Here is a 24,936-nt window from a genome sequence, read left to right as displayed (position 1 = left end):
TCACTGCAGTTTTTCTCTTCTTCCCGTGGTAGTTCTCGTGGCCGTGGCGGTGGTCGTTGGGGTCATGGCCGTGGGCGTGGTCGCGGTGGTGGTGGTCACTTTCCCTCCGCTGCTTCCTCTTATGGTCTGCCTCCCTTTGCATCGCCCTCCTGGCCTGCCTCGTCGGGCCGTGGTTCTTGGTCTCCTGCTCCTGGAGTTTTGGGTGCTGCTCCTTCTCCTTGGTGTCCCACTTATTCCACATATCAACATGCTGCTCACATGTGCCCTCATCGCTACGTCGGGCCGGATTCTACCCCTCACTTTGCAGGTTATCAAGCAGCTTCTCCAATTCCTCTCTTCCCTGAGATGCCATGGATTCCTGACACTGGTGCCACTCATCACATGACTGGCTCTCCTGTACCCAATTCGACTCCCTATAATGGTAACAACAACTTTTTATTGGGTAATGGTGACACTATGAGCATCCATCATATTGGTAAACTTCCATTAACCTTGGGTTCTAAAATCTATTCTCTTCAAAATGTCTTTCACGTTCCCTCATTGCGTAAAAATTTACTTTCTGTTGCCCAATTTACTAAGGATAATTCTGTGCAATTTATTTTTGATCTGTTTGGTTTTCGCATTGTTGACATCCATTCTGGTTTAACTCTATTTCAGGGCTCTTGTAGAGATGGCTTATATCCTCGATCTCTTCGCCTCTTCTCCTCAAGCTTTGTCTGCATCTCTCTCTTCCTCTGTCTGGCACAATCGTCTTGGTCATCCATCTTCTTCGATTCTTCGTCGTTTAGGTTCTAGTTTAGGTTCTTCATTATGTAATAAAGACTCATTTTGTAAGAGCTGTGCTCTTAGCAAGTCTACTACTAGCCTTCCATTTACTCTTCATAATAAACGTGCCGTGCATTCCTTTTATTTAGTTCATTCGGATGTTTGGATGTCTACAATTGCTTCTTCGTCTGGGTACAAGTATTATTTATTATTTACTGATGATTTTTCACGTTTCTCTTGGATTTATCCAATGAAACGCAAATCCGAAGTCGCTACTCATTTTCACACTTTCATTGCTATGGTTCGGAATATTTTTAATTCCTCTATTAAATTTATTCAAACTGATGGTGGTACTGAGTATGTTAACCATCATTTTAAATCCTTATGTCTTCATTTAGGCATTCAACATCGGCTGTCTTGTCCTCATACCCCGCAGCAAAATGGCTTGGCTGAGGAAGGTGAAATGAGAAGGTAAAGAATTCTCTATATGTGCCTTCATTGATTGATGCTGTTGGGTGAGGTTACCTCAGTTTCCTTCTTCATCTTGAAGCAAAGCAAAAATAATAGGAAACTTCCTTGCTTGTGGCTCACAACAACCCCACCTAGCCATCCCTTTTATAATGGATTCGTATGGAGTGGTCACTGGTATCAATTAATTGCTTGGAGCATCAATTAATTGTACATATAAAGCATGAGCAGAGGACTATAGGCTTAGGCCACTGGTATTGTTTTCCATCTTTAGGCTGCTGGAGTGGTCCTTGACGTATAAAGAGAAGAAGATGGAGTCCCTGTTTTCCATCTTTAGGCTGCTGGAGTGGTCCTTGATGTATGAAGAGAAGAAGATGGGATAATCGATCTCCAAATATAGTACGTTTCTTGATCAATGATCACCCCCCTTTTTAGCTTTCCAACAGGTCACTCACTATATAAAATAATAGTATAAGAAAAGTAAGAGGGAGTGGTTCGAATTGGGATGTATGTTAAATAGTGCCTTGATACTACTTTTAGACTTAAGATTACAATAGGATTAAAACGCATTGTATGGGTTTTGTTGGTGTCAAAATATGTGTTCTTTTGTGTGCCTTGAAGTGACCCTTAATTAATTAATATTTCATCTATTATACAGGATCTTTAATTCAATTCTCAATACTAAAGCTCAAAAACTACATGTAGTCCGAGTTGTCTTTCAGTTCACAATGAACTAATTAACCAAATGCCATATAGAACAAAATAAAAAACAACAACAATTTGCATGAAATCTTTAATTAACAAATAACATTCAACCTTCATATATATTATATAGTAAATTATATTTAAATCAATAAAACATTTCAATATTACATAATAGTCAATGTAAAAGTCGTTGTGGGGTACATAATGCTTTATCAAGAATCATGGATTATACTGAAAAGAAAAATAAGTTTATATCTGGTTGAGATGATATGCTTGACAAATACAGTACTTGTGATAATACTTGGTTGAATATCATATATGAGTTGAGAGAAAAATGAGCTTATGCATATGCTAAGCGAGCATGGACATGTGGAATGAAAACAACTCAACTTAGTGAAAGCGTTAATGCTTTCTTAAAACGTCAGATTCTAACATGTCATAATTTTTTACACAATTTAAATAGATGATCAATAATAAATTAATGGTACAAGAAGTCAGAAGCAAAGTATGATTTGTGTTATAGGTTGAAAATGTCTGTTAAAATATTGACTCAAGCAAGTATGAGATAAAGTACCATAAAATGTCAAGAAAAAGAGTAATATCAAGGAAAAGACAATTGTGATTGTCAAATAACTAATTAAGAATAAACTTTCAATTGATATCTCACCTTCAAACCACCACTACATCTTCAGCACCAGTCAAAGTGTGGGACCAATATAGTGTGGGACCACTATATCTCATCACATGTTGTAGTCACGAGGAATGCTAGAGTTGTTTATCTTTCTCTTTCTATATCTCTCTCTCTCTATAAAAGGTGGCAAACTTGAGAGTTCAGTATATTGTCACTCTTAGAGAAGCTCCTGCTGCTCATTATGATACTGAGTTGAGAAGCAACAGTAAGGGTTTCAGACATAGCGGTGCTAAAGGGAGGTTGAACATTCACAAACCAAGGTACTCCTTTAAGCTTTTCTTACTCTCTGAATTCTGAAATTACTTTGCTTTTATCTTTCTCTGTTTCATTTTACACCTTGCAGCGGCTTTTCAGTTCTGATCCAAGCAGAATTAGTACTACTTAAAGTTATTGTGATGTTTTGGGTCTTACGCTTCATTTCTTTTACTATAATAGCTTCAATTCTAGAGTAAATATTACTAGATTTGGGTTGAGTGTCTCTCCCATGGGGTCCTTTGTTGTTCCTTTTGATATGCTGTGTGTACAAATTGTCTCTTATGTGCGTGTGGAACCTTGTACTTACATATTGTCCTTTTCCCCCCTGTATCACGCCCAACAATTGCGCACTCTTCAGTTATGGGGTAGTGAGGTCTTCACTGTGTTAAAAGTTACTTATTCATGTTCTTAATTATTGTCCAAAATTCATATGATTTTTTTTTGTTTTCGTTTTCATTCTCCTGCCTTTATTCATTTTCATTGTCCCCTTTTATACTTGATTGATGATGCTTTAAAATGTCTTTTTTAAAACACCCACAATTAAAACATTTTCAACTGCATAGTGTATACAGGGTACATGTGACAATGGGACATGCCATAAAATTAAGGTGTACATTCATAAGAAAACAAATTCTTATAGTGCAGCGAAATGAATCTGCATAGCAACATAAACTAAACATCCACATTCAATTTCCAGGCATACCATGCTTCTCAAATCGGATAACTAAAAGTCTAAAACAAACACAAAGTCATAATATTGTATAAAGCAAAATCCAATCAAAATGTACAAATTGCAAAAACTAAACCAAAAACCCATTAATTTGAAATCTATTAGAATCCAAAACATCTAAATAACTAATAAACCTAGGCGGTGAGAAGAACAGCACCACCAGCCTCCTTGATCTTCTTCTCAGCTGTCTTGGAGATGAGCTTGGCTTTGACCAGCACAGGCTGCTTCTGGGGCAACGCGCCTTTACCCAACACCTTGAAGAACCCAAACTGACTCACATCGATCATCGGCACGTTGTCCTTGGTGGCCTTGTCCTTCACCTCCTGGGGAACCAGAGACCAGAGCTTGTCCACGTTGACAATGGGACAGTGGAACTTGTTGCGGAGCCTGTGGAAGTAGCGCATGCCCACTTTACCAAAATACCCCGGATGGTACTTGTCGAACAGGATGCGGTGGTGGTGCATGCCTCCGGCGTTTCCCCGACCTCCGGGATGAGAGGGTCATTATTGGCTAATTTGGTAGCCTGGCTCGCTGTGTGTGCTTCTGACTCTGACAAAAGGATGCTACTGTACTAAAGTTGCACCTTTTTCCCTTGGAGAGCATCACAGGGAGCTTGGAGCCTTGGCCATAATCTGTATTTTCAGCCTTTTCCCCCTGTCATATAAAAACACCCACATTTTTCTTTTTTATTCCTTTTTTATTTCTAGCTCAATAATTTTGTCCACTTTCAACGGAGATCCCGACACACAAACACACAATGGTTTTTTAAAGTCTTCTTTATAAAAAAGTATTTAGTTAGCAAAAATAAAACTGTGTTTTATATGTATAGAAATAAGTTTCTTAAGAGGGATTCATTTTGACAAAAATAGTATAGGAATGCAATTGAATGATCTGAACCGTCAATTTGTTATATTTTCATTCAAGAATCATCTTTACATATTAAATTATAAACTATTTAATTATCTAATTGTGATTAATAATAGATGAATAAAATATTTCTAATAAATATTAAAATAATTATGTTAATAATCAAATGAATTGCAAGTTTGAATTCTTTTGTAGATTGCGGTTTATTAATTGGGGTTGTCTCGATTTTATACATTTTTTGTTGCATTGTTAATTAATTTCGGCTTAATTACAAAATGTATCCATCAACTATAAATTGTATTTTAAATTGATCAATTAATTATAATAAATTTCAAATGCATACATCAATTATCAAAAACCTACAAATTAGCACTTATGTTAAAAATTTTATCCGAAAAACTATTAAGTGTTATGCAGACAATACTAACGTGACATTTATTGTTGATATGATATACTAGTAGGGGTCAATAAAAAAAAATAAGGTCTATCCCCTATTGTAATTTTTGGTTATTTTGGGGGTTGAAGCCTGCTCACTTGCCGGAAAAAAAAAAAAAAAATCTTAAGACTAAATTGAGGTTGATAAGTGGGTTTATATGCAAGGTTTCTTTTCGATATATACTTTTTTATATGAATTAAATTAGTTATGTGTTTAACCCAAGTTGTATTACTAATCCTAAATATTGAAAGTGATTAATTACAAATATGTTGAAGTCATTATTTACTCCTCTGAGCAGTGGTTTTGGAGGTATCATTTAGGTGTTTATTTTGAGTTCATAGATTTTTATAATGTGTGAAACAAGAAAACAATTATTCTTGTTGTTTTTGATGTGGAAATTGAGGTGTTGGGTCAGAAAACCCGGGGTTCTCAAGTGATGATGCCACGATTTGCAAACACATTGGAACCGCTTCAAAGATTTCACAGGGAGTCTTGAAAGAATGTCCAACAACACATCCAGGAGCAAGTATCTTGTAACATCACAGCTGTGTATATTGTCACTCTTAGAGAAGCTCCTGCTGCTCATTACGATACTGAGTTGAGAAGCAACAGTAACGGTTTCAGACATGGCGGTGCTAAAGGGAGGTTGAACATTCACAAACCAAGGTACTCCTTTAAGCTTTTCTTACTCTCTGAAATCTGAAATTACTTTGCTTTTATTTTTCTCTGTTTCATTTTACACCTTTCAGCGGCTTTTCAGTTGTGATCCAAGCAGAATTAGTACTACTTAAAATTATTGTGATGTTTTCTAATGTTGAATTATACACCTTCAAATAGGTAGTCATATGTGGTGAAATCAATTTGGGTACTTTCACAGGGTTGTGGGATGTGTTGGGTCTTACGCTTCATTTCTTTTACTATATGATAGCTTCAATGCGAGAGTAAATATTACTAGGTCTTGTTTATGACTGGAAAAGATTTTTGTACCTGCTTGGGTTGAGTGTCTCTCCCATGGGATCCTTCGTTGTTCCTTTTGATATGCTGTGTGTACAAATTGTCTCTTATGTGCGTGTGGAAACTTGTCCTTACATATTGTCCTTTTCCCCCCTGTATCACGCCCAACAATTGCGCACTCGTCAGTTATGGGGTAGTGAGGTCTTCACCGTGTTAAAAGTTACTTATTCATGTTCTTAATCATTGTCCAAAATTCATATGATTTTTTTTGTTTTCTTTTTCATTCTCCTGCCTTTATTAATTTTCATTGTTCCCTTTTATACTTGATTGATGATGCTTTAAAATGTCTTTTTTTTTAGATTAAATATTTCAAGAACAGATTGTAGGCATTGCTCTGATATTGCTCGAGTTCATGATTCATTATTGAGGAGGGCTTTGAGAGGGGAGAAATATCTGAAGCTGTACTGCTACCACTACTTGATTAACGGATTTGATGTGCTTGTTACCCCAGATCAGGTAACCATCAGTCAAATTTTACTATTATTAAAATTATTATTCTATATTTTTCATAATTTTTGTGCTATATACAATTGTGCTGCTCTAAACATGATTTTTGAATGTTTACTTTTGCTTGTCTATATATAAGTGTAATTTGGAACATCACATGTTCTTGTATAATGTAACATTTTGTGGTTCATAGTCCTATCCCTAAGTGAAAAGATGTAATTGATCGTAAGTTCCTAATTTGGTGATATTTCTGAATTTTGGAGGTTGATAAACTTTCGAGGTGGAGAGAAGTAGCAAATGTGGTTTTGGATTTTTCTGTTAGAACTGCCACCACCCATACTCCTCAGTTCTTGGGTTTACCACAAGGAGCATGGGTTCAAGGAGGTAGATATGAATCAGCCGGAGAAGGGATCGTGATTGGGTTTATTGATACTTCCATTGATCCAACACACATTATTTTTGCTGATGATACATCTGAACATCCATATCCAGTTCCGGCTCATTTTTCTGGCGTCTGTGAGGTTACTCGGGATTTCCCATCTGGTTCATGCGATAGGAAGCTTATTGCGGCCCGCCATTTTGCAGCATCTGCAATAACCAGGGGTGTTTTCAATTCATCTCAGGACTATGCTTCTCCATTTGATGGTGATGGCCATGGCACGTGAGTTTTCTTGCTTTTCCTAAGAGAAAGTACTCTATTGTGCCTACATGTATCATTGTATCCCAATGAATGATGAAATGTAGTTATGTCTGCTTTCATGTGGTTAGCATCCATTTCAAACAGCAGTTGATGGCTCACTAATTTTAAGTTACAGGCACACTGCTTCCATTGCTGCAGGAAACCATGGAATTCCAGTGATTGTTGCTGGGCATCGTTTTGGAAATGCAAGTGGGATGGTTCCTCGTTCACGGTAATTAATCTAGATCTAAATCACTTTCGCTATTGCTGTTGTCTTTGTTGTTTCTGGTTGAATAATAGAATTTGATGCATAAAATGGATCTCTATACAATTTCCTATGTTTTCTATCATTTCTTAGTTTTCTGTACAGTTACATGGTCTTGATTCATATTAAAAGTAGAAGTATTAGCTGATGAAATACTTGAGCCCTAGATCAATGGCTCACTTTCCCTCCGCTGCTTCCTCTTATGGTCTGCCTCCCTTTGCGTCGCCCTCCTGGCCAGCCTCGTCGGGCCGTGGTTCTTGGTCTCCTGCTCCTGGATTTTTGGGTGCTGCTCCTTCTCCTTGGTGTCCCACTTGTTCCACACATCAACATGCTGCTCACATGTGCCCTCATCGCTACGTCGGGCCGGATTCTACCCCTCACTTTGCAGGTTATCAAGCAGCTTCTCCAACTCCTCTCTTCTCTGAGATGCCATGGATTCCTGACACTGGTGCCACTCATCACATGACTGGCTCTCCTGTACCCAATTCGACTCCCTATAATGGTAACAACAACTTTTTATTGGGTAATGGTGACACTATGAGCATCCATCATACTGGTAAACTTCCATTAACCTTGGGTTCTAAGATCTATTCTCTTCAAAATGTCTTTCACGTTCCCTCATTGCGTAAAAATTTACTTTCTATTGCCCAATTTACTAAGGATAATTATGTGCAATTTATTTTTGATCTGTTTGGTTTTCGCATTGTTGACATCCATTCTGGTTTAACTCTATTTCAGGGCTCTTGTAGAGATGGCTTATATCCTCGATCTCTTCGCCTCTTCTCCTCAAGCTTTGTCTGCATCTCTCTCTTCCTCTGTCTGGCACAATCGTCTTGGTCATCCATCTTCTTCGATTCTTCGTCGTTTAGGTTCTAGTTTAGGTTCTTCATTATGTAATAAAGACTCATTTTGTAAGAGCTGTGCTCTTAGCAAGTCTACTACTAGCCTTCCATTTACTCTTCATAATAAACGTGCCCTGCATTCCTTTTATTTAGTTCATTCGGATGTTTGGATGTCTACAATTGCTTCTTCGTCTGGGTACAAGTATTATTTATTATTTACTGATGATTTTTCACGTTTCTCTTGGATTTATCCAATGAAACGCAAATCCGAAGTCGCTACTCATTTTCACACTTTCATTGCTATGGTTCGGAATATTTTTAATTCCTCTATTAAATTTATTCAAACTGATGGTGGTACTGAGTATGTTAACCATCATTTTAAATCCTTATGTCTTCATTTAGGCATTCAACATCGGCTGTCTTGTCCTCATACCTCGCAGCAAAATGGCTTGGCTGAGGAAGGTGAAATGAGAAGGTAAAGAATTCTCTGTATGTGCCTTCATTGATTGATGCTGTTGGGTGAGGTTACCTCAGTTTCCTTCTTCATCTTGAAGCAAAGCAAAAATAATAGGAAACTTCCTTGCTTGTGGCTCACAGCAACCCCACCTAGCCATCCCTTTTATAATGGATTCGTATGGAGTGGTCACTGGTATCAATTAATTGCTTGGAGCATCAATTAATTGTACATATAAAGCATGAGCAGAGGACTATAGGCTTAGGCCACTGGTATTGTTTTCCATCTTTAGGCTGCTGGAGTGGTCCTTGACGTATAAAGAGAAGAAGATGGAGTCCCTGTTTTCCATCTTTAGGCTGCTGGAGTGGTCCTTGATGTATGAAGAGAAGAAGATGGGATAATCGATCTCCAAATATAGTACGTTTCTTGATCAATGATCACCCCCCTTTTTAGCTTTGCAACAGGTCACTCACTATATAAAATAATAGTATAAGAAAAGTAAGAGGGAGTGGATCGAATTGGGATGTATGTTAAATAGTGCCTTGATACTACTTTTAGACTTAAGATTACAATAGGATTAAAACGCATTGTATGGATTTTGTTGGTGTCAAAATATGTGTTCTTTTGTGTGCCTTGAAGTGACCCTTAATTAATTAATATTTCATATATTATACAGGATCTTTAATTCAATTCTCAATACTAAAGCTCAAAAACTACATGTAGTCCGAGTTGTCTTTCAGTTCACAATGAACTAATTAACCAAATGCCATATAGAACAAAATAAAAAACAACAACAATTTGCATGAAATCTTTAATTAACAAATAACATTCAACCTTCATATATATTATATAGTAAATTATATTTAAATCAATAAAACATTTCAATATTACATAATAGTCAATGTTAAAGTCGTTGTGTGGTACATAATGCTTTATCGAAAATCATGGATTATACTGAAGAGAAAAATAAGTTTATATCTGGTTGAGATGATATGCTTGACAAATACAGTACTTGTGATAATACTTGGTTGAATATCATATATGAGTTGAGAGAAAAATGAGCTTATGCATATGCTAAGCGAGCATGGACATGTGGAATGAAAACAACTCAACTTAGTGAAAGCGTTAATGCTTTCTTAAAACGTCAGATTCTAACATGTCATAATTTTTTACACAATTTAAATAGATGATCAATAATAAATTAATGGTACAAGAAGTCAGAAGCAAAGTATGATTTGTGTTATAGGTTGAAAATGTCTGTTAAAATGTTGACTCAAGCAAGTATGAGATAAAGTACCATAAAATGTCAAGAAGAAGAGTAATATCAAGGAAAAGACAATTGTGATTGTCAAATAACTAAATAAGAATAAACTTTCAATTGATATCTCACCTTCAAACCACCACTACATCTTCAGCACCAGTCAAAGTGTGGGACCAATATAGTGTGGGACCACTATATCTCATCACATGTTGTAGTCACGAGAAATGCTAGAGTTGTTTATCTTTCTCTTTCTATATCTCTCTCTCTCTATAAAAGGTGGCAAACTTGAGAGTTCAGTATATTGTCACTCTTAGAGAAGCTCCTGCTGCTCATTATGATACTGAGTTGAGAAGCAACAGTAAGGGTTTCAAACATAGCGTTGCTAAAGGGAGGTTGAACATTCACAAACCAAGGTACTCCTTTAAGCTTTTCTTACTCTCTGAATTCTGAAATTACTTTACTTTTATCTTTCTCTGTTTCATTTTACACCTTGCAGCGGTTTTTCAGTTCTGATCCAAGCAGAATTAGTACTACTTAAAGTTATTGTGATGTTTTGGGTCTTACGCTTCATTTCTTTTACTATATGATAGCTTCAATTCTAGAGTAAATATTACTAGATTTGGGTTGAGTGTCTCTCCCATGGGGTCCTTTGTTGTTCCTTTTGATATGCTGTGTGTACAAATTGTCTCTTATGTGCGTGTGGAAACTTGTACTTAGTTTATGACTGGAAAAGATTTTGTACTGCTTGGGTTGAGTGTCTCTCCCATGGGGCCCTTTGTTGTTCCTTTTGATATGCTGTGTGTACAAATTGTCTCTTATGTGCGTGTGGAAACTTGTACTTACATATTGTCCTTTTCCCCCCTGTATCACGCCCAACAATTGCGCACTCTTCAGTTATGGGGTAGTGAGGTCTTCACCGTGTTAAAAGTTACTTATTCATGTTCTTAATTATTGTCCAAAATTCATATGATTTTTTTTTGTTTTCGTTTTCATTCTCCTGCCTTTATTCATTTTCATTGTCCCCTTTTATACTTGATTGATGATGCTTTAAAATGTCTTTTTTAAAACACCCACAATTAAAACATTTTCAACTGCATAGTGTATACAGGGTACATGTGACAATGGGACATGCCATAAAATTAAGGTGTACATTCATAAGAAAACAAATTCTTATAGTGCAGCGAAATGAATCTGCATAGCAACATAAACTAAACATCCACATTCAATTTCCAGGCATACCATGCTTCTCAAATCGGATAACTAAAAGTCTAAAACAAACACAAAGTCATAATATTGTATAAAGCAAAATCCAATCAAAATGTACAAATTGCAAAAACTAAACCAAAAACCCATTAATTTGAAATCTATTAGAATCCAAAACATCTAAATAACTAATAAACCTAGGCGGTGAGAAGAACAGCACCACCAGCCTCCTTGATCTTCTTCTCAGCTGTCTTGGAGATGAGCTTGGCTTTGACCAGCACAGGCTGCTTCTGGGGCAACGCGCCTTTACCCAACACCTTGAAGAACCCAAACTGACTCACATCGATCATCGGCACGTTGTCCTTGGTGGCCTTGTCCTTCACCTCCTGGGGAACCAGAGACCAGAGCTTGTCCACGTTGACAATGGGACAGTGGAACTTGTTGCGGAGCCTGTGGAAGTAGCGCATGCCCACTTTACCAAAATACCCCGGATGGTACTTGTCGAACAGGATGCGGTGGTGGTGCATGCCTCCGGCGTTTCCCCGACCTCCGGGATGAGAGGGTCATTATTGGCTAATTTGGTAGCCTGGCTCGCTGTGTGTGCTTCTGACTCTGACAAAAGGATGCTACTGTACTAAAGTTGCACCTTTTTCCCTTGGAGAGCATCACAGGGAGCTTGGAGCCTTGGCCATAATCTGTATTTTCAGCCTTTTCCCCCTGTCATATAAAAACACCCACATTTTTCTTTTTTATTCCTTTTTTATTTCTAGCTCAATAATTTTGTCCACTTTCAACGGAGATCCCGACACACAAACACACAATGGTTTTTTAAAGTCTTCTTTATAAAAAAGTATTTAGTTAGCAAAAATAAAACTGTGTTTTATATGTATAGAAATAAGTTTCTTAAGAGGGATTCATTTTGACAAAAATAGTATAGGAATGCAATTGAATGATCTGAACCGTCAATTTGTTATATTTTCATTCAAGAATCATTTTTATATATTAAATTATAAACTATTTAATTATCTAACTGTGATTAATAAATAAACGAATAAAATATTTTTAATAAATATTAAAATAATTATGATAATAATCAAATGATCAAACAAATTCTGATTATGCTGATTTTTTTGCAAAACTGATTTTAAATGTACATTTAAAAATTAAATAGCTAGATTTATACAATCCCTTATGGTTCTTTTTTTTTTTTTTTTGGTCAGGATCTTTATGGTTCAAGTAAAAAGGAATCCCTCTTAACAAGGCCAAGATCCTATGCATGAGTTTCAAAAACTGAACTATTTGTTTTTCAACTGATCTCTTTGTCTATGATCATTGGTGTAATGATGTTAGTGGCTTTACAATATTTGTCAATTATCATTTGATCTAATAATATTAGTTTTTATTTTGTTGGAGTAGGCTTTAGTTTCAAATTATAACATGTAAAGAATTTTGGTGTATATATTTTTTTACGCAAAATTTGGATACTTATATATATAGAAAAAGATCATTTTAAATTTTTAACTATCTCTCTTTAATAGAAGTATGATTTACTTGTCTAGATCCTACATGGTAGTCTTACATCTATTAGAAATATTATAAGTTAGATAATGAGTTAAGATGGTTCAAAACTTCAAACTGTTGAATCGAGTAAGAATGAGTTATGAATCGCACAATTTGAGGAAATAGTAGGGTACAGGTGACAACTATATATCTACAAGCAACAACCATTTTCACAGTTTTGATAAAACAAACACAAACACAAAGTCATAATATTTACATATATTAAATCCTCATATAATTAGTATGAATGGTATGACACATTCTTTGAATGATACTATACTTAAAATATATTCATAAGAATTTTGTGAATGCATATTAGATATTTAGAATAGGAAGAGTGGTCGCTGGGCTGGGCTCATCCGGTGCTGGGCTTTGGACTTTAGATTACATGCCTAACAATTTTCTTTTTTGGAACTTGGGCTGGGTTATAGCCCACCCATCCAACGGGTCACTCACTAAGAGGTGAATAGGTGAAGGTAATATTAAATACCCTTTTCATGAAACAAATCTTTACACTACAAAAAAATTAGAAAAACAAAACTATTACTTTAACCTTTACTGCTTTACATGAGTGAAATTGATATATTTTTTAGAAGAAGAATTGATATGCTTACACGTGTATGTTTTCTTACACAACATCAAGAAATGTAAAAGCATTCTCTAATTAAAAAGAAAAAAAAAATTCCTACACCTTAGGTCTTTTGGTTCCACCTTCCATATAAATAAAGTCAAAAAAATTTAAAAAATAAATTGTTCGTAAATAACACACACGTGGAAGGCAAGCTTATTACATATATACACTACAAAATTGTATATAGTGTAACAAGAATGAAGCCGTTTCAAAAGTGTATTATTTCCCCTATTATTCATTCACCTTTCTCAACCCCATTTGCCCAAGAATTGAAGCTACATAACATTTTGTATATGGTGTAACAATGGGTTGGTAGTACCTTGGTAATATATGTTGATGCTGTTGGGATTCCTTGTGACCCAATTCCATTATCCTTAATTTATACCTTGAGTCTCAATTATCAAGCATTTACAAAAATTCATCAACATGACGTACGTTCTTGGAAGAAAATGGTTGCATGCAATAAATTTGGTGGATTTTTGAACAGTGATTTTTTTTTTTTGGGTTGTTGTAAAAGAGTGATTTCATTCTTAGTCACTTAAAAAAAGAAAAATTATAAGGTTTCTTGTATCCATAAGCATTTAAATAGCAACAAAAAGAAAAATTAAATTTTAAGACTAACAGTAGGTCTATCCTATTGTAATTTTGGTTGTTTTCGGGCTTGAAGCCCGCCCTATTACATTGTGATCAGCTGATTAAACCTTGTGATCAGAGAATAGGCGCCTAATGAACATTCGCTCGTCTAGGATTTCGGCCCAATTAGCCAGTTACTGGGCTTGTGATAGAAAAGGCCTAACGTATTGAATTGGGCTGCGGGATTTGGATGCCCGCTAGTCCTGAAAAGCCGAAAATACCCTTACCTTGATAATGGAATTACAAGCTTGCTTTCTTCTTCAAAGTGAAAGTCCAAAGGGATTTGGCGGCAAGAGTTTGTTAGCAGCATATAACAAACTCAGTTAACTGTAAAGCAAGTAACCAACCCCCTCTTCCCATTTTCTCATCCTCATTCGAAATCAAGAAAGCCCAATCAACTCAACTCTCAAGCTTCTCTCTGAATTTCTCACATGGCGCCCAACCACCAAGCCTCTCTACCCATCATCTTTCTCACCACTCTCATCACCATCATCATCATCAACTCCACACCCATCACAGCCTCTCCTTCACCACCACCCTCTACCTCTCCCGCACCTTTCTCCGATTCCCCACCTCCGCAGCCTCCATCGCCACCATCATCCCCACCTCCTCCGCCGCTGCAATCCCGGCCACGGCGACCATCTCCGCCATCCCCACCCCCGCAGCAATTGAACAACATAATCGACGCACTCATCGGAGCTGGCGACTTCGAGAACTGGATCAACATCATCACCGGCGCGAACCCACTGGTGCTTCCTCTGAGCGGCACCCTCTTCATCCCTGAAGACGACACCCTGAACCGCCTTCCCACCACCGACCCATTGATGTTCCCCTACCACGTGGTCCCTCAGCGTCTCACATTCGCCGATCTCCAGCTCTTCAAGCCCAACTCTCGCCTCCCCACTCTGCTCCCCGGCAAGTCCATCCTCATCACCAACAACTCCCACTCCAACTTCACCGTCGACGACTCTCCGCTCACTCAGCCCGACCTCTACCTCACCACCACCGTAGCGGTTCACGGCGTCGGAGCTATTCTTGATTACTCGGTTTACGGTGACGGGCTTAACCTTTTGCCCAGGCCCATTTCAGAGCAGCCGCCGCCGCAGGGAGGGGTTCCACCCACTGGAGAAATGACCCGGCTGAGGTCCGACGCAGCACCGCCCTGCCTTTGCTTTGAGTTTCCGATTGGGTTCTTGGTTGCTTGCGCGATTTTGGGCTTCAAGATTCAGAGGAATGCTTGGTAAATCTTGATGATCTGATATTCTTGATCAAGAATCGGACTTTGGGATTCTTTTCTTGTGGATGGCGGTTTATTAATTTTTTCAATTTCGTTTTGATTGTATTCCTTCTCTTGAATGCAATTAGCCAATATCAATGATATGTTGTTTTTCACGAAAATGAAATTCTGTTCTTTATCTCCTTTTTTTTCCCAAATCCCCAAAGCTGCTTTATATTATATAATTTATATCTACCAATAATACTAAATTACTTTCAAACTAGTCCAAGCCTCCAAGGTCTTTGGACTTTGAGTACGTGATCAGTTACATGCCAAATTTCTTATGGGAATTTTTTTGAAATAGTTAGTCAGTGTCAACATAATTTGGTGTGGACGATAAGCTAGATTGTAGAACAGCCCACTATGCATGAAATAATAAGGAAAAAAAACCATACAAAATAAGGTCATATAAGATCATCTTAGCACCAACAAAAAAAAACACAAAAAAAATTTTGAATTTGTAGTTCATTTTCAATGTCAAGATAGAAGAGAAGCCACTGTCATGTAACTTACCAACCCCTTGTGAATATGGTTGCGGATAAATTAATTAGCAAAATGAGGAAGTGAAATTTAGTCTGGAGATTGGAGTAGTATATATAAAATTAATGTTATGTTGCACCATGAACAAGACAGAACAATTATATCATTGATTGAATTGATATAAATCTAAATTGCATTGAATTGAATTAGAGAACATACATCCATCCATCCCCAAATAATTACCATGAAAGGAATGTCCCTTTGCCCTATCCATTATGAATGTGATGAAAAAGGGTGGCATTGGTGATGAACTCGTAAACAAGTAAAGGCGCTGGTGTCTCTAAACAACAACCCAATAGTCTTACCACATTTCTGTGGTTGATTTGAGAAACAACAGTCACCTCGAGGTAATTATTTGAGCTCGTTAACAAACGGTTCTCTTATGGTAATTTTTTGTGGCATTTTCAAGTTCTCTAGCAGTAAAAGATTTTGGTTGTTAATTCAACAGTTCCTCCTCTGTGACTGGCGACTTGCTGCTGCTACAATAAGCCACCATTTTCTTCAAACTACTTTTCTTTTCTCCATTTCCAAATATATCCACGAAATTCAAACAAGTAAAACCAAGAAGCCTACGAACTCTACAATGAAAAATAACAAATTCAACTGTACGTTGGACAGGAAATACCCTGTTTAATTTGTGCTTGTTTGTCTTGTTGCTATATATTCTGTTGTTGTTGACTTTCTGTTGGATAAATTTATGTAATTACAGCTGCTGTATGCGAAGGAACTTCATGTACTATTCTGTTGTATATGCAAACAACATTCATTCAACAAAAAACTGGTTGCATATGCACTATAGTTGCTTACTTACAAGTATAAGTTGTATAACCATTATTTGATGAATTTGAACGAGCACCTTCCATTGTATACCCTTATTTTTCTTTTCATGATTAATGACATCTAGGTAAAGGAAAATAAAGTTAGGAGGTTAGCAGAAATTTCTAATGAACAAAGACTTATATCTGTGACTGATTGAAGGCATTGGCCTCATAAAATCAAAACCCAGAATTTCTAGATCCAGTTCATGAGTAGCCACATTGCAAATAATTGGTGCCCAACTCAAGACCCAGACTCCCTCTTTCCCTTTTTATGAACCTTTTGATCAAAGAATAGGCCTAATGAATCACTAAATAATATAAGAAGCTACCTTGAATGAGAAAGAATGATGGGGGACCTACTACTTTTCCTTATTTATCTACATTTTTCTGGATCTCTTACAATCATTGCTGTGAATGCCACTCTTGATTTCGCACTTTGTGACTCACTGCATAATATTCTATGCAGTGTCCTCAACTCTTCAGAATTTGCCTTCTTCAAAAGTCTTCTTAGTAACTGCATCTCTTCCTCAATTGAATGATGACCTCCCACAGATGGGCCATCCTCCTGTTCCTGCTTTGTCAAATTTATACCAAAAACTTTTGTCTTCATTTCTCCTAGAGAGCAACTTGATTCAGTCGAATGCTGCTTGATTTCACTAACACTGCCAAGCATCGAAGGGGTTACCGTAAGCCTGTGATTCCAGTACTCCACGCATTGATGGTCGGGATCAAGGGCCTCAATAGCCTGGGAGGAATATAATCAAAGCGAGATACATGATTAATTTCATTGTGACAAATATCAAATGCAGGGGACCAAAATAAAATTAAAACAGATATCTGTATTTCTGCGCATGCAATTGCCTGTCCAGCACCACCCCACAAGGTTAATGTCCATAAGAAGATGGTTTCAAATTTTCCAAAGTATGTGATAGATATGAAAATTATATACAACAACAGAGATGCCTCCTCAACTCTACCCCATAGAAAAGTAGAACTCCAAAACACTGTTTCAAAAGTTTTTAGTTTTGAAATAAAGCAAGAACAGAGATGCCTTCAAAATTACAGCTCAGGCATCTATATTTTTCCAATGCATTTTCTACTGTCTATCACATGATCAAGAGAGATTTAAGATCTATAATTTATTTTCTTATGCAAACATTGGAACTAATGACATAGAGCCACATATCTCCTACCTGCTACAGGGAAAACAGTGGCTGTACCTGAATTATAGGTTGGGATAGAAATCCAAACATTTCAAGCCCATTAATGGTCTGAAAGGGCTGCAAAAGGGGCAGTCTATTTTCCCCTAGACTATTCCGTCTATTTATTTCTTGGTTTAGTCTCTGTAGTACCATTTCCCAGCACTTCTCTGGTGATACATTTGCAAAAGTCTCACCTGGGCATTCTTCCAATATAACCTGAAATTCATGACACAAAATCATTGAAAAATGCACAAGCGAAAGAAAATGAACGATTTATAAAGCCTTTTATAGAAGTATAATGGTGTTTAATCCCCCCCACCCCCCCCCCCCCCCCTTCTTTTTTTAGGGAATGAGAGAAACAAACCTTAAATAGAGGCCCAAGAAGTCCAGCATCAAGAACTTCAGATATATAGCTACAAATTTTTGTTGGGTCAAGCACACTATAGAACTTAGCTCGGCTTCTAAACCCTGCAAAACATAACCATTATTAATAGGAAAGACATTAGAAGGAACCACACAAAAAAAAGAAAAGGAAAAGAAAAATTTAGAATCCAAGCAAGCATCACACTGCAGCCAGCATACCTTTTGGATATATGGCCTGCTTGCTGCACCACAACATTCCAGACACGACAGAACCAAAATTTATAGGCTCAACAGAAGGATTCAACTTTTCCAATTGTAATTGATAGCTTTGGTCAGTCACAGATATTTTTACACCTGAGGTGTTGACAATTTCAGTTTTTATTGATGGTACATTTGAAGAAGGCTGGGGTAAGAAAAGATCAACACCGAATAACTTATTTCCATCAAACACACAATTATTCCTGACGTCTCTTGAACACGCAGGGTACTCATTGTTGAGAACTTCCAAGACAGCTAAATTACAGTCACTATCAACTTTCATCATATCTGGGTCTCTGGCTACATCTAAACTACAAACTTTCTCTTGATTAGACACGGATGTGGATGTCTCCTCTTCAATTGTAACAGCCTTGTTATCACAGTCATCAGATATGTTCATCATCCTGCTTTCATGTTCGTCAGACATATAATTAAGATTCAAATCAAAATAGCGTTCATGCCCCAACTTTGCTTCATCATTCATGATCACAGTTTCATTGTTGTTATGACTATCCATAGTGATGTGGGACGCACTTAAACTAAAAGCTCCATGCTGTGACCCTGACTGTACTACTGCAGAAGAAACATGACTAGACGAACTGCAAGATGTATTTATGCTCACCTTCTCTTCTGGAACCGGGCAACCAGATGAAGTTTCCCTTGGATCACAAGACTTGATTCCATACATGCCACTTTCTGGATCCAGCTTAGCAGCACCCACATCAGTATTGTCAATAGAAACTACTCCAGGGGCCTCTGACGCCCATACTTTTATGGCATCTAATCTCCCTTCCAATGCTTCAACCAGCATATTTAATTCATCAATACCGTGGCGGACAAGGACATATCTATGATTGATTTCACATGAACAAAAAATCTTTGCATGTTTGAGACATGAGAATCGGTCTGGAGAGCACTTGCAGCTGGCAGCAGATAAGTGTAAGTCATAGAAGCAAGAAAAGCATTCTCTCTCATTGTTCAAATCAAAGTCTCTTTCCATCTTTTGCACCTTCCAACAAATTGGAAGACGGTCTAGTCTTTCCTCCTCCATCCGAACTCGTGTCTGTGGAAGTAAAAAATATACAAAACATGCATAAGAGGACAAGCATGCCTTAATTCATGTAGCTATTTTTGTATGCTATATGGTAGAAAGGGGAGAGGGAGGAAGGGAGGGTGTGTGTGTGTGTGTGTGCGTCTGTGTGAGAGAGAGAGAGAGATTTACCTTAACTGCTTTGGTGAGCACACCATCTTTGCCACAAACACTTTTCCAGCTCATATTTCTTGTAGTTCTCTTTCCGAGAACTGATAGTTCCCAAAGGGCCTGTATGGCTTCCTGAGCTGATCCCAATAACAATTTGTCATGCGAAATTGATGTCTTGCGACACTGGTCACTGTAGAGCTCAACCGCGTTTTGCCCATGTTCTAACCAATCAACAGGGGCCACATTCACTGCCTCAGCACAGTTGAAGCCACAATTAAATCCAGAGTGGTATGCCCTAGGAAAGGTAAGAACAAACTCCCCAGAATGTTGGACGGCTCGATGCACAGGTACACCTTCAGACTTTAAAACTGAAGGAGATAGCTGAGTGACCTGACCAAGGATATAATCACAATCTTAGTGATCAAAATCGAAACATAGGCACCCAGAGGCCCAATGACATGGACAGACATGTGCAGGGAAGTGATCAAAATTGATCTAATGCTTAGAAAGGTGCATTAACTAATATTGTCACTCATTTATTACAAATACATATTGATAACCAAAGTGAAGAAAACTAAAATTAAACATTTATTTCATTGTTTGGTAAGTGTGAAAAAAAAATCAAAAAACGATCACAATAATTAGATTGAATAAAACTAAAACTATGTGGAACGAGAATCTTCTTATTACCAGTTCATTGAGTAAATCAGGTTGTTCCTCAAACAAATCAGGCAAATGCTTTCTCATTGCATGTTCCAAAGCAGAAGCCTGGCTTCCAGGCACTCCATACCAAACTTTTGGGTCACCCCAGTGTAGATAATTTAGGGAATAGAGGTGGTGGTCCTCAACATGCTGTTACAAACAACAACAAAATAGAGCAAATAAATATAACAAGTAAACCCAAATATTACACACAAGAAAGAACAAGATTGGAGGGCTGTGTTTCAATCATCACGGTGACATGACATACCCAACAAAATGAAGAAAAGCACATCCCAACATAGAGCCATGGGACTAGAACTCCTGAGATATCGCTTGCTTCAAAACATAGTACCGAACCCGCCAGGCGCGGGAAGTTATTTAGATTCCAACCTGACATTGCATACTGATCTGAATCACTTTCAGTTACCATGGACGATGTCTTAGGAAAGCCACTTCCAAATACTCCTGTTTCCAAGTCAGCTCCATAGTAAACCTGAAATATGAACAGAGAACGGCATCCACCATTTACAATCATAAGTGTGCATACCACAATCAAAGAGTCAATTAAAGGTATTCAAAAACCATAGTTCCATACCTCAACCTCATCCGTTGGTTGCTCAACTATTCGCCAGTATTCACCTTCAATTTCTTCCACTGAGGGTTCCCATCTTTTGACTTTAGTTCCACCAGAATTTGAACCCTCCTTAGCATCATTTTTTCCAAAGTAACTCTCCTTGAAAGTATAGGCATATCTCTGAAACTCTTCAAGTGTAAAGTCAGATCCTGAATGAAACCCAAACTTCTCCTCAGTATCAGAAGCAACATTAGTTTCTGAACGTCTTCTGGTTCCCATTCTTGAGTGCCTCCTTCGTTTTCGCTTCCGACCTCTACTTTTCTTTCTCATGGACTCTCTATTTTGAAGCAAGTCAACTTGCTGAATGCGTGTAGAAAATTTAGCATGTTCCCACATGTCTTTCTCCTTTAGAGGGCAGGGAGGGATCCAGGAAGGTGGAGGGACAATCCGACATATACCATAAGATTCAGCCTTTGGGCGTATCTTTGCTATGTAACCAAGTGTATCTTCAAACTCCTAACAGACAAAAGCAACACATAATTGAATATTTAAGGAAATACCATGAGTCCAATGATACAAAAATGCTACCATGAAAGATACTAATCAAAGCAATGCTACCATCAAAAAATAGAAAATGAATTAATACCTCAACAGTTGGATAAAATACAGGTGCTTCATCAATGACAGGCCTGCATGCTTCATGCAGATCCCATCTAGCTGACATCTGGAAAAGGCCAATAACGAAATCAGTTATAAAAGAATCATGAGGCGGCAGGAGAAAAGCAAAGGATAATGTAAAAGTGCTGTGTACCTTTTGACTTCGAGGACTGCCAGAGCACTCAAGTGTGTTATCACTTCTCTGGTTGTTCTTAGAAGGATGATCCTGAAAAGCATTTTCTGTAAGAATAAAATACTTAATGGCTTCAAGTTAAGTTTCTTTGACAGACCTAGGCATCCAGTTAAGACAAATACATTGTAGTATGAATGATCCTTCGAAATATCTATTTTGAATCATTTACATTTTAAATTTCTCTTCCTAGACTAGGCATTCAGCTGTAAACAAGCACATTTAACAAAAATGAATAGCCAAGAAAAGGGCATAAAAATACAACACAATAAATAACAGAAATTACAGAAACACACAAGACCCCATGTATAGTTAAACATATACTGTATAGCTTTTACAATAGGTAAGAAACAGATAACACAGATCTGCTATTTCTTGCAGGTCAATGATACAGATGGTTTTGAAAATATGAGAAAAAATATAACATATTAATACCTATGAGTGGTATCCACCATGGATATATGGCATAAATAGACAAATTACAAATTTACAACGGAAGGGATTAGAAACCCAACCTCTTTTGGCTGAGATTCTGCTGCTAAATTCAACTGTTCCATTGACTGAAAAAATAATGAGAACCTGATTAACCAACAATATTTGCAGAAGAAAAACCTTATACTGACCTATCCAAATCCAATAACTACCCAATCAATCAAAACAATTTTCCTACTTCTGATAACCAAACCAGCTTAACCAAAGAACACAATTTACGTATGCCTAATTCCCCAGAGCAACAAAGGCATTCACCAGAAACAATTTCTATCTACTTTCTGAATCAGAACAAAATAAAACAAAAACCCAATAACTTCAAATTCAATTGCATGTATCTAACCATGCCCAATTTCTTACAATTTTGGTAAAATATATTCTACACGCCTAAAAATTCCATCATATTCAGTTTTTTTTCCTATTAAAGCAAAAGAATTGACTTGGTAAACCCAAAAAAAAAAAAAATAATTTAGAAAGATTAATAAAGTGAAGAAAAAAATTGAATAGTCTACAACAATGAGGATGAAAGCAGACAAAAACCCAAAACACATTCCAGAATTAAAATAATATAGAAAAATAGATTAAAAATTCAAAAAGGGTACCTTGAGAACGTCTAAGATTCCAGGTAGGGTGATGACTTGATGTGTAGGCAAAATATGTATATTTGTCTGCAACCCTCTGCCTCTCCCTCTCTTCCAATACCAAATTATTTTATATTCGAAATAAAATCTTCGTATTTTAGATATTTATTTTGCATAATAATAGTAAGAAAACAAAACAAAAGGAGGTGGAGTAAAGAATCATGCTTGAACGAGGATTTTGGATCTAATACTAAAAGGAAAACAAAATTAATTAATTGTTTTTTTCAATTTTCTCATTTTATTATGTATTTTATGGAACAAATATTTAGAGGGAGAGAGAGAGAGAGAGAGAGAGAGAGAGAGAGGGTCAACCTGCTCAAACGCACGCAGTATTAACAGAAACAGAAAGCGGTGAGTCCAACACTCCAAGTCTAACCAACCGCACATCTCAAGTGGGGCCCTCAACACATGTAACAACACACACGAGTGCTCTCTACACGTAACGTAACCCCTTCGGTTCGAGTATTTGTATCGTACGTCGGAATTTCCAAGTTGTACTTTGTTTCCTTTCCTTTTATTTATTTCGATTTTTAATTTTTAATGCGAATTATTAAATAGGGAGGTTTATTGGGTGAAACGTGCAATAATTATGCTCTTTCGTTTTGGCGTGTGTACTATGTATTATGTAACGGTGCAATAATTACTGGTTTGGTAGATAATTACAGCGTTTTCAAGTCTATCAAAAAACACAGTCAAACCAAACCAACCTTCAGCAATTCGGATATGTGCCTAAAATGGGCCAGGCTGGCCCGATCGCAAAAGGGAGAGAATAAATTAAATTTGAGTGTGTTGTACATAATTCTAGTAATTTACCACCATTTTAAATCGACTATCTATCCTCGACTTTTTTAGTTACATTGAAATAAATCTAAAATTCTTAACCTATCTTAATTTTAACCCAATATCTCACTTCTCTTCACCATTAGACTAATCCAAATGGCTTATAATCAAGGGTTTAAATTTTGAAGTTTTCGGCGAAATTTCGTCAAAAATTTCGTTTTTTAGGGGTTTTAAAATTTTAATATGGATTCGACTAAATTTCGGAAAATTTCGACTAAATGCGTGATTGGGGAGGGAGGAGAGAAAAGAGAAAGAAGAGAGAAGAGATGGGGAGAATATCTAGAAGGATTGACGCAGAGAATGGAGATGGAGGAGAGAGAAGAGATATATCATATATGCAAGTTGCAAGTTTGCAACACAGTGGCTGGGACAGAGATAAATGAGAGGAAAGAAGAAAGTCACGGGAAGGATAAGAAGGAAAGAAAAAAAAAAAAAAAAAAAGGTTTAGCCGTGTAGGATTTATTGGGATTTGGGGCTTTGAGCAATTAGAAGGAAAAAAAATGATTTAGAGTTTTGTTTGGTTTTTTTTTTGTTTCGTTTAGTTATGTTTAAATCTTAAACTATAATACATTTTTATATAAAAAATAATTAAAAATACTTTAAATGGCATAAACCCTAATATCTTATACTATATTTTAAAGAATATAGAATATATAGAGTTTAGTGTATATATTATAGAGTATAAAGAGTAATAGGGTATATAAAGTATATATGGTTTAGTGTATAGATTATAGAGTATAAAAAATATATTAATTTCATTTATTCATTGTATTAATTTTATTTAACAGTATTTGTCTCCAGAGTGCATTATATTCATCTTATATCACATAAAACCTACTATATAATTTGGTTTCTTCAATATTTTTTATCAATTTAGTAGATAATATGTTAAATAAACATATTGTAAAGTTTCATTCAAAATTTCCGTATTTTGATAGCAATTTCCGTCTAATTTTGGTCGAAATTTAAAAATCTTCGAAATTTCCGTCGAAATTTCCATGGAAATTTTCTTGAAACTCGAAATTTTATTCCTTGCTTATAAGTGAGCATCTTTGAATTATGCTATTTTTTATTTTTTGATTGGATATTTATTTATTTATTTAAATTACTTGAGTCTAAGCAATATATAAGAAGTCTATGAAATTTGGCAGTTGCCTCACTTGACTCTCCCCAGAATTGGCCTCGCAACGTAGGCAATTTAACTATCAAACTTAATGCAATCGCACCTCAATTCATTTTATTTCATAAATTAAGTTCATTCACAAGTTATCTAACACCA

General features: G+C 36.6%; 2 protein-coding genes and 2 pseudogenes across 2 annotated transcripts; 1 reads left to right on the top strand and 3 right to left on the bottom strand.

Annotated features, from left to right (window-relative positions):
• Nucleotides 1-3,617: 3,617 nt before the first annotated feature.
• LOC147297320 (large ribosomal subunit protein uL15x pseudogene) lies at nucleotides 3,618-4,102 on the bottom strand (annotated as a pseudogene).
• A 7,046-nt stretch (nucleotides 4,103-11,148) lies between these two features.
• On the bottom strand, nucleotides 11,149-11,633 carry LOC147297319 (large ribosomal subunit protein uL15x pseudogene; annotated as a pseudogene).
• A 2,704-nt stretch (nucleotides 11,634-14,337) lies between these two features.
• LOC147297318 (uncharacterized) lies at nucleotides 14,338-15,150 on the top strand. Its single transcript, XM_086231775.1, has one exon. The coding sequence runs from the start codon at nucleotides 14,338-14,340 to the stop codon at nucleotides 15,148-15,150; it is 813 nt and encodes a 270-aa protein (XP_086087901.1).
• Nucleotides 15,151-16,667: 1,517 nt separating this feature from the next.
• On the bottom strand, nucleotides 16,668-22,912 carry LOC147297317 (lysine-specific demethylase JMJ18-like). Its single transcript, XM_086237113.1, is given in 13 exon segments — nucleotides 16,668-16,936; nucleotides 16,938-17,285; nucleotides 17,761-17,958; nucleotides 18,107-18,210; nucleotides 18,325-19,426; nucleotides 19,586-19,954; nucleotides 20,255-20,416; nucleotides 20,535-20,759; nucleotides 20,862-21,356; nucleotides 21,487-21,564; nucleotides 21,652-21,723; nucleotides 22,203-22,247; nucleotides 22,779-22,912. Coding segments are annotated over 12 exon segments (3,222 nt in total). The 5' UTR covers nucleotides 22,245-22,247; nucleotides 22,779-22,912; the 3' UTR covers nucleotides 16,668-16,909.
• Nucleotides 22,913-24,936: the final 2,024 nt, after the last annotated feature.

The sequence above is a fragment of the Dryas octopetala genome, chromosome 1 (genome assembly GCF_963921425.1).
Source record: "Dryas octopetala chromosome 1, drDryOcto1.1, whole genome shotgun sequence".
Classification (NCBI taxonomy): Eukaryota; Viridiplantae; Streptophyta; class Magnoliopsida; order Rosales; family Rosaceae; genus Dryas; species Dryas octopetala.
Note: the sequence above shows the minus strand (reverse complement) of the source record. Positions and strands in the feature narration are given on the sequence as shown.

Excerpts from the sequence above, each read along its gene's own strand:
- LOC147297318 (XM_086231775.1), top strand. The coding sequence starts at position 14,338 with ATGGCGCCCAACCACCAAGCCTCTCTACCCATCATCTTTCTCACCACT.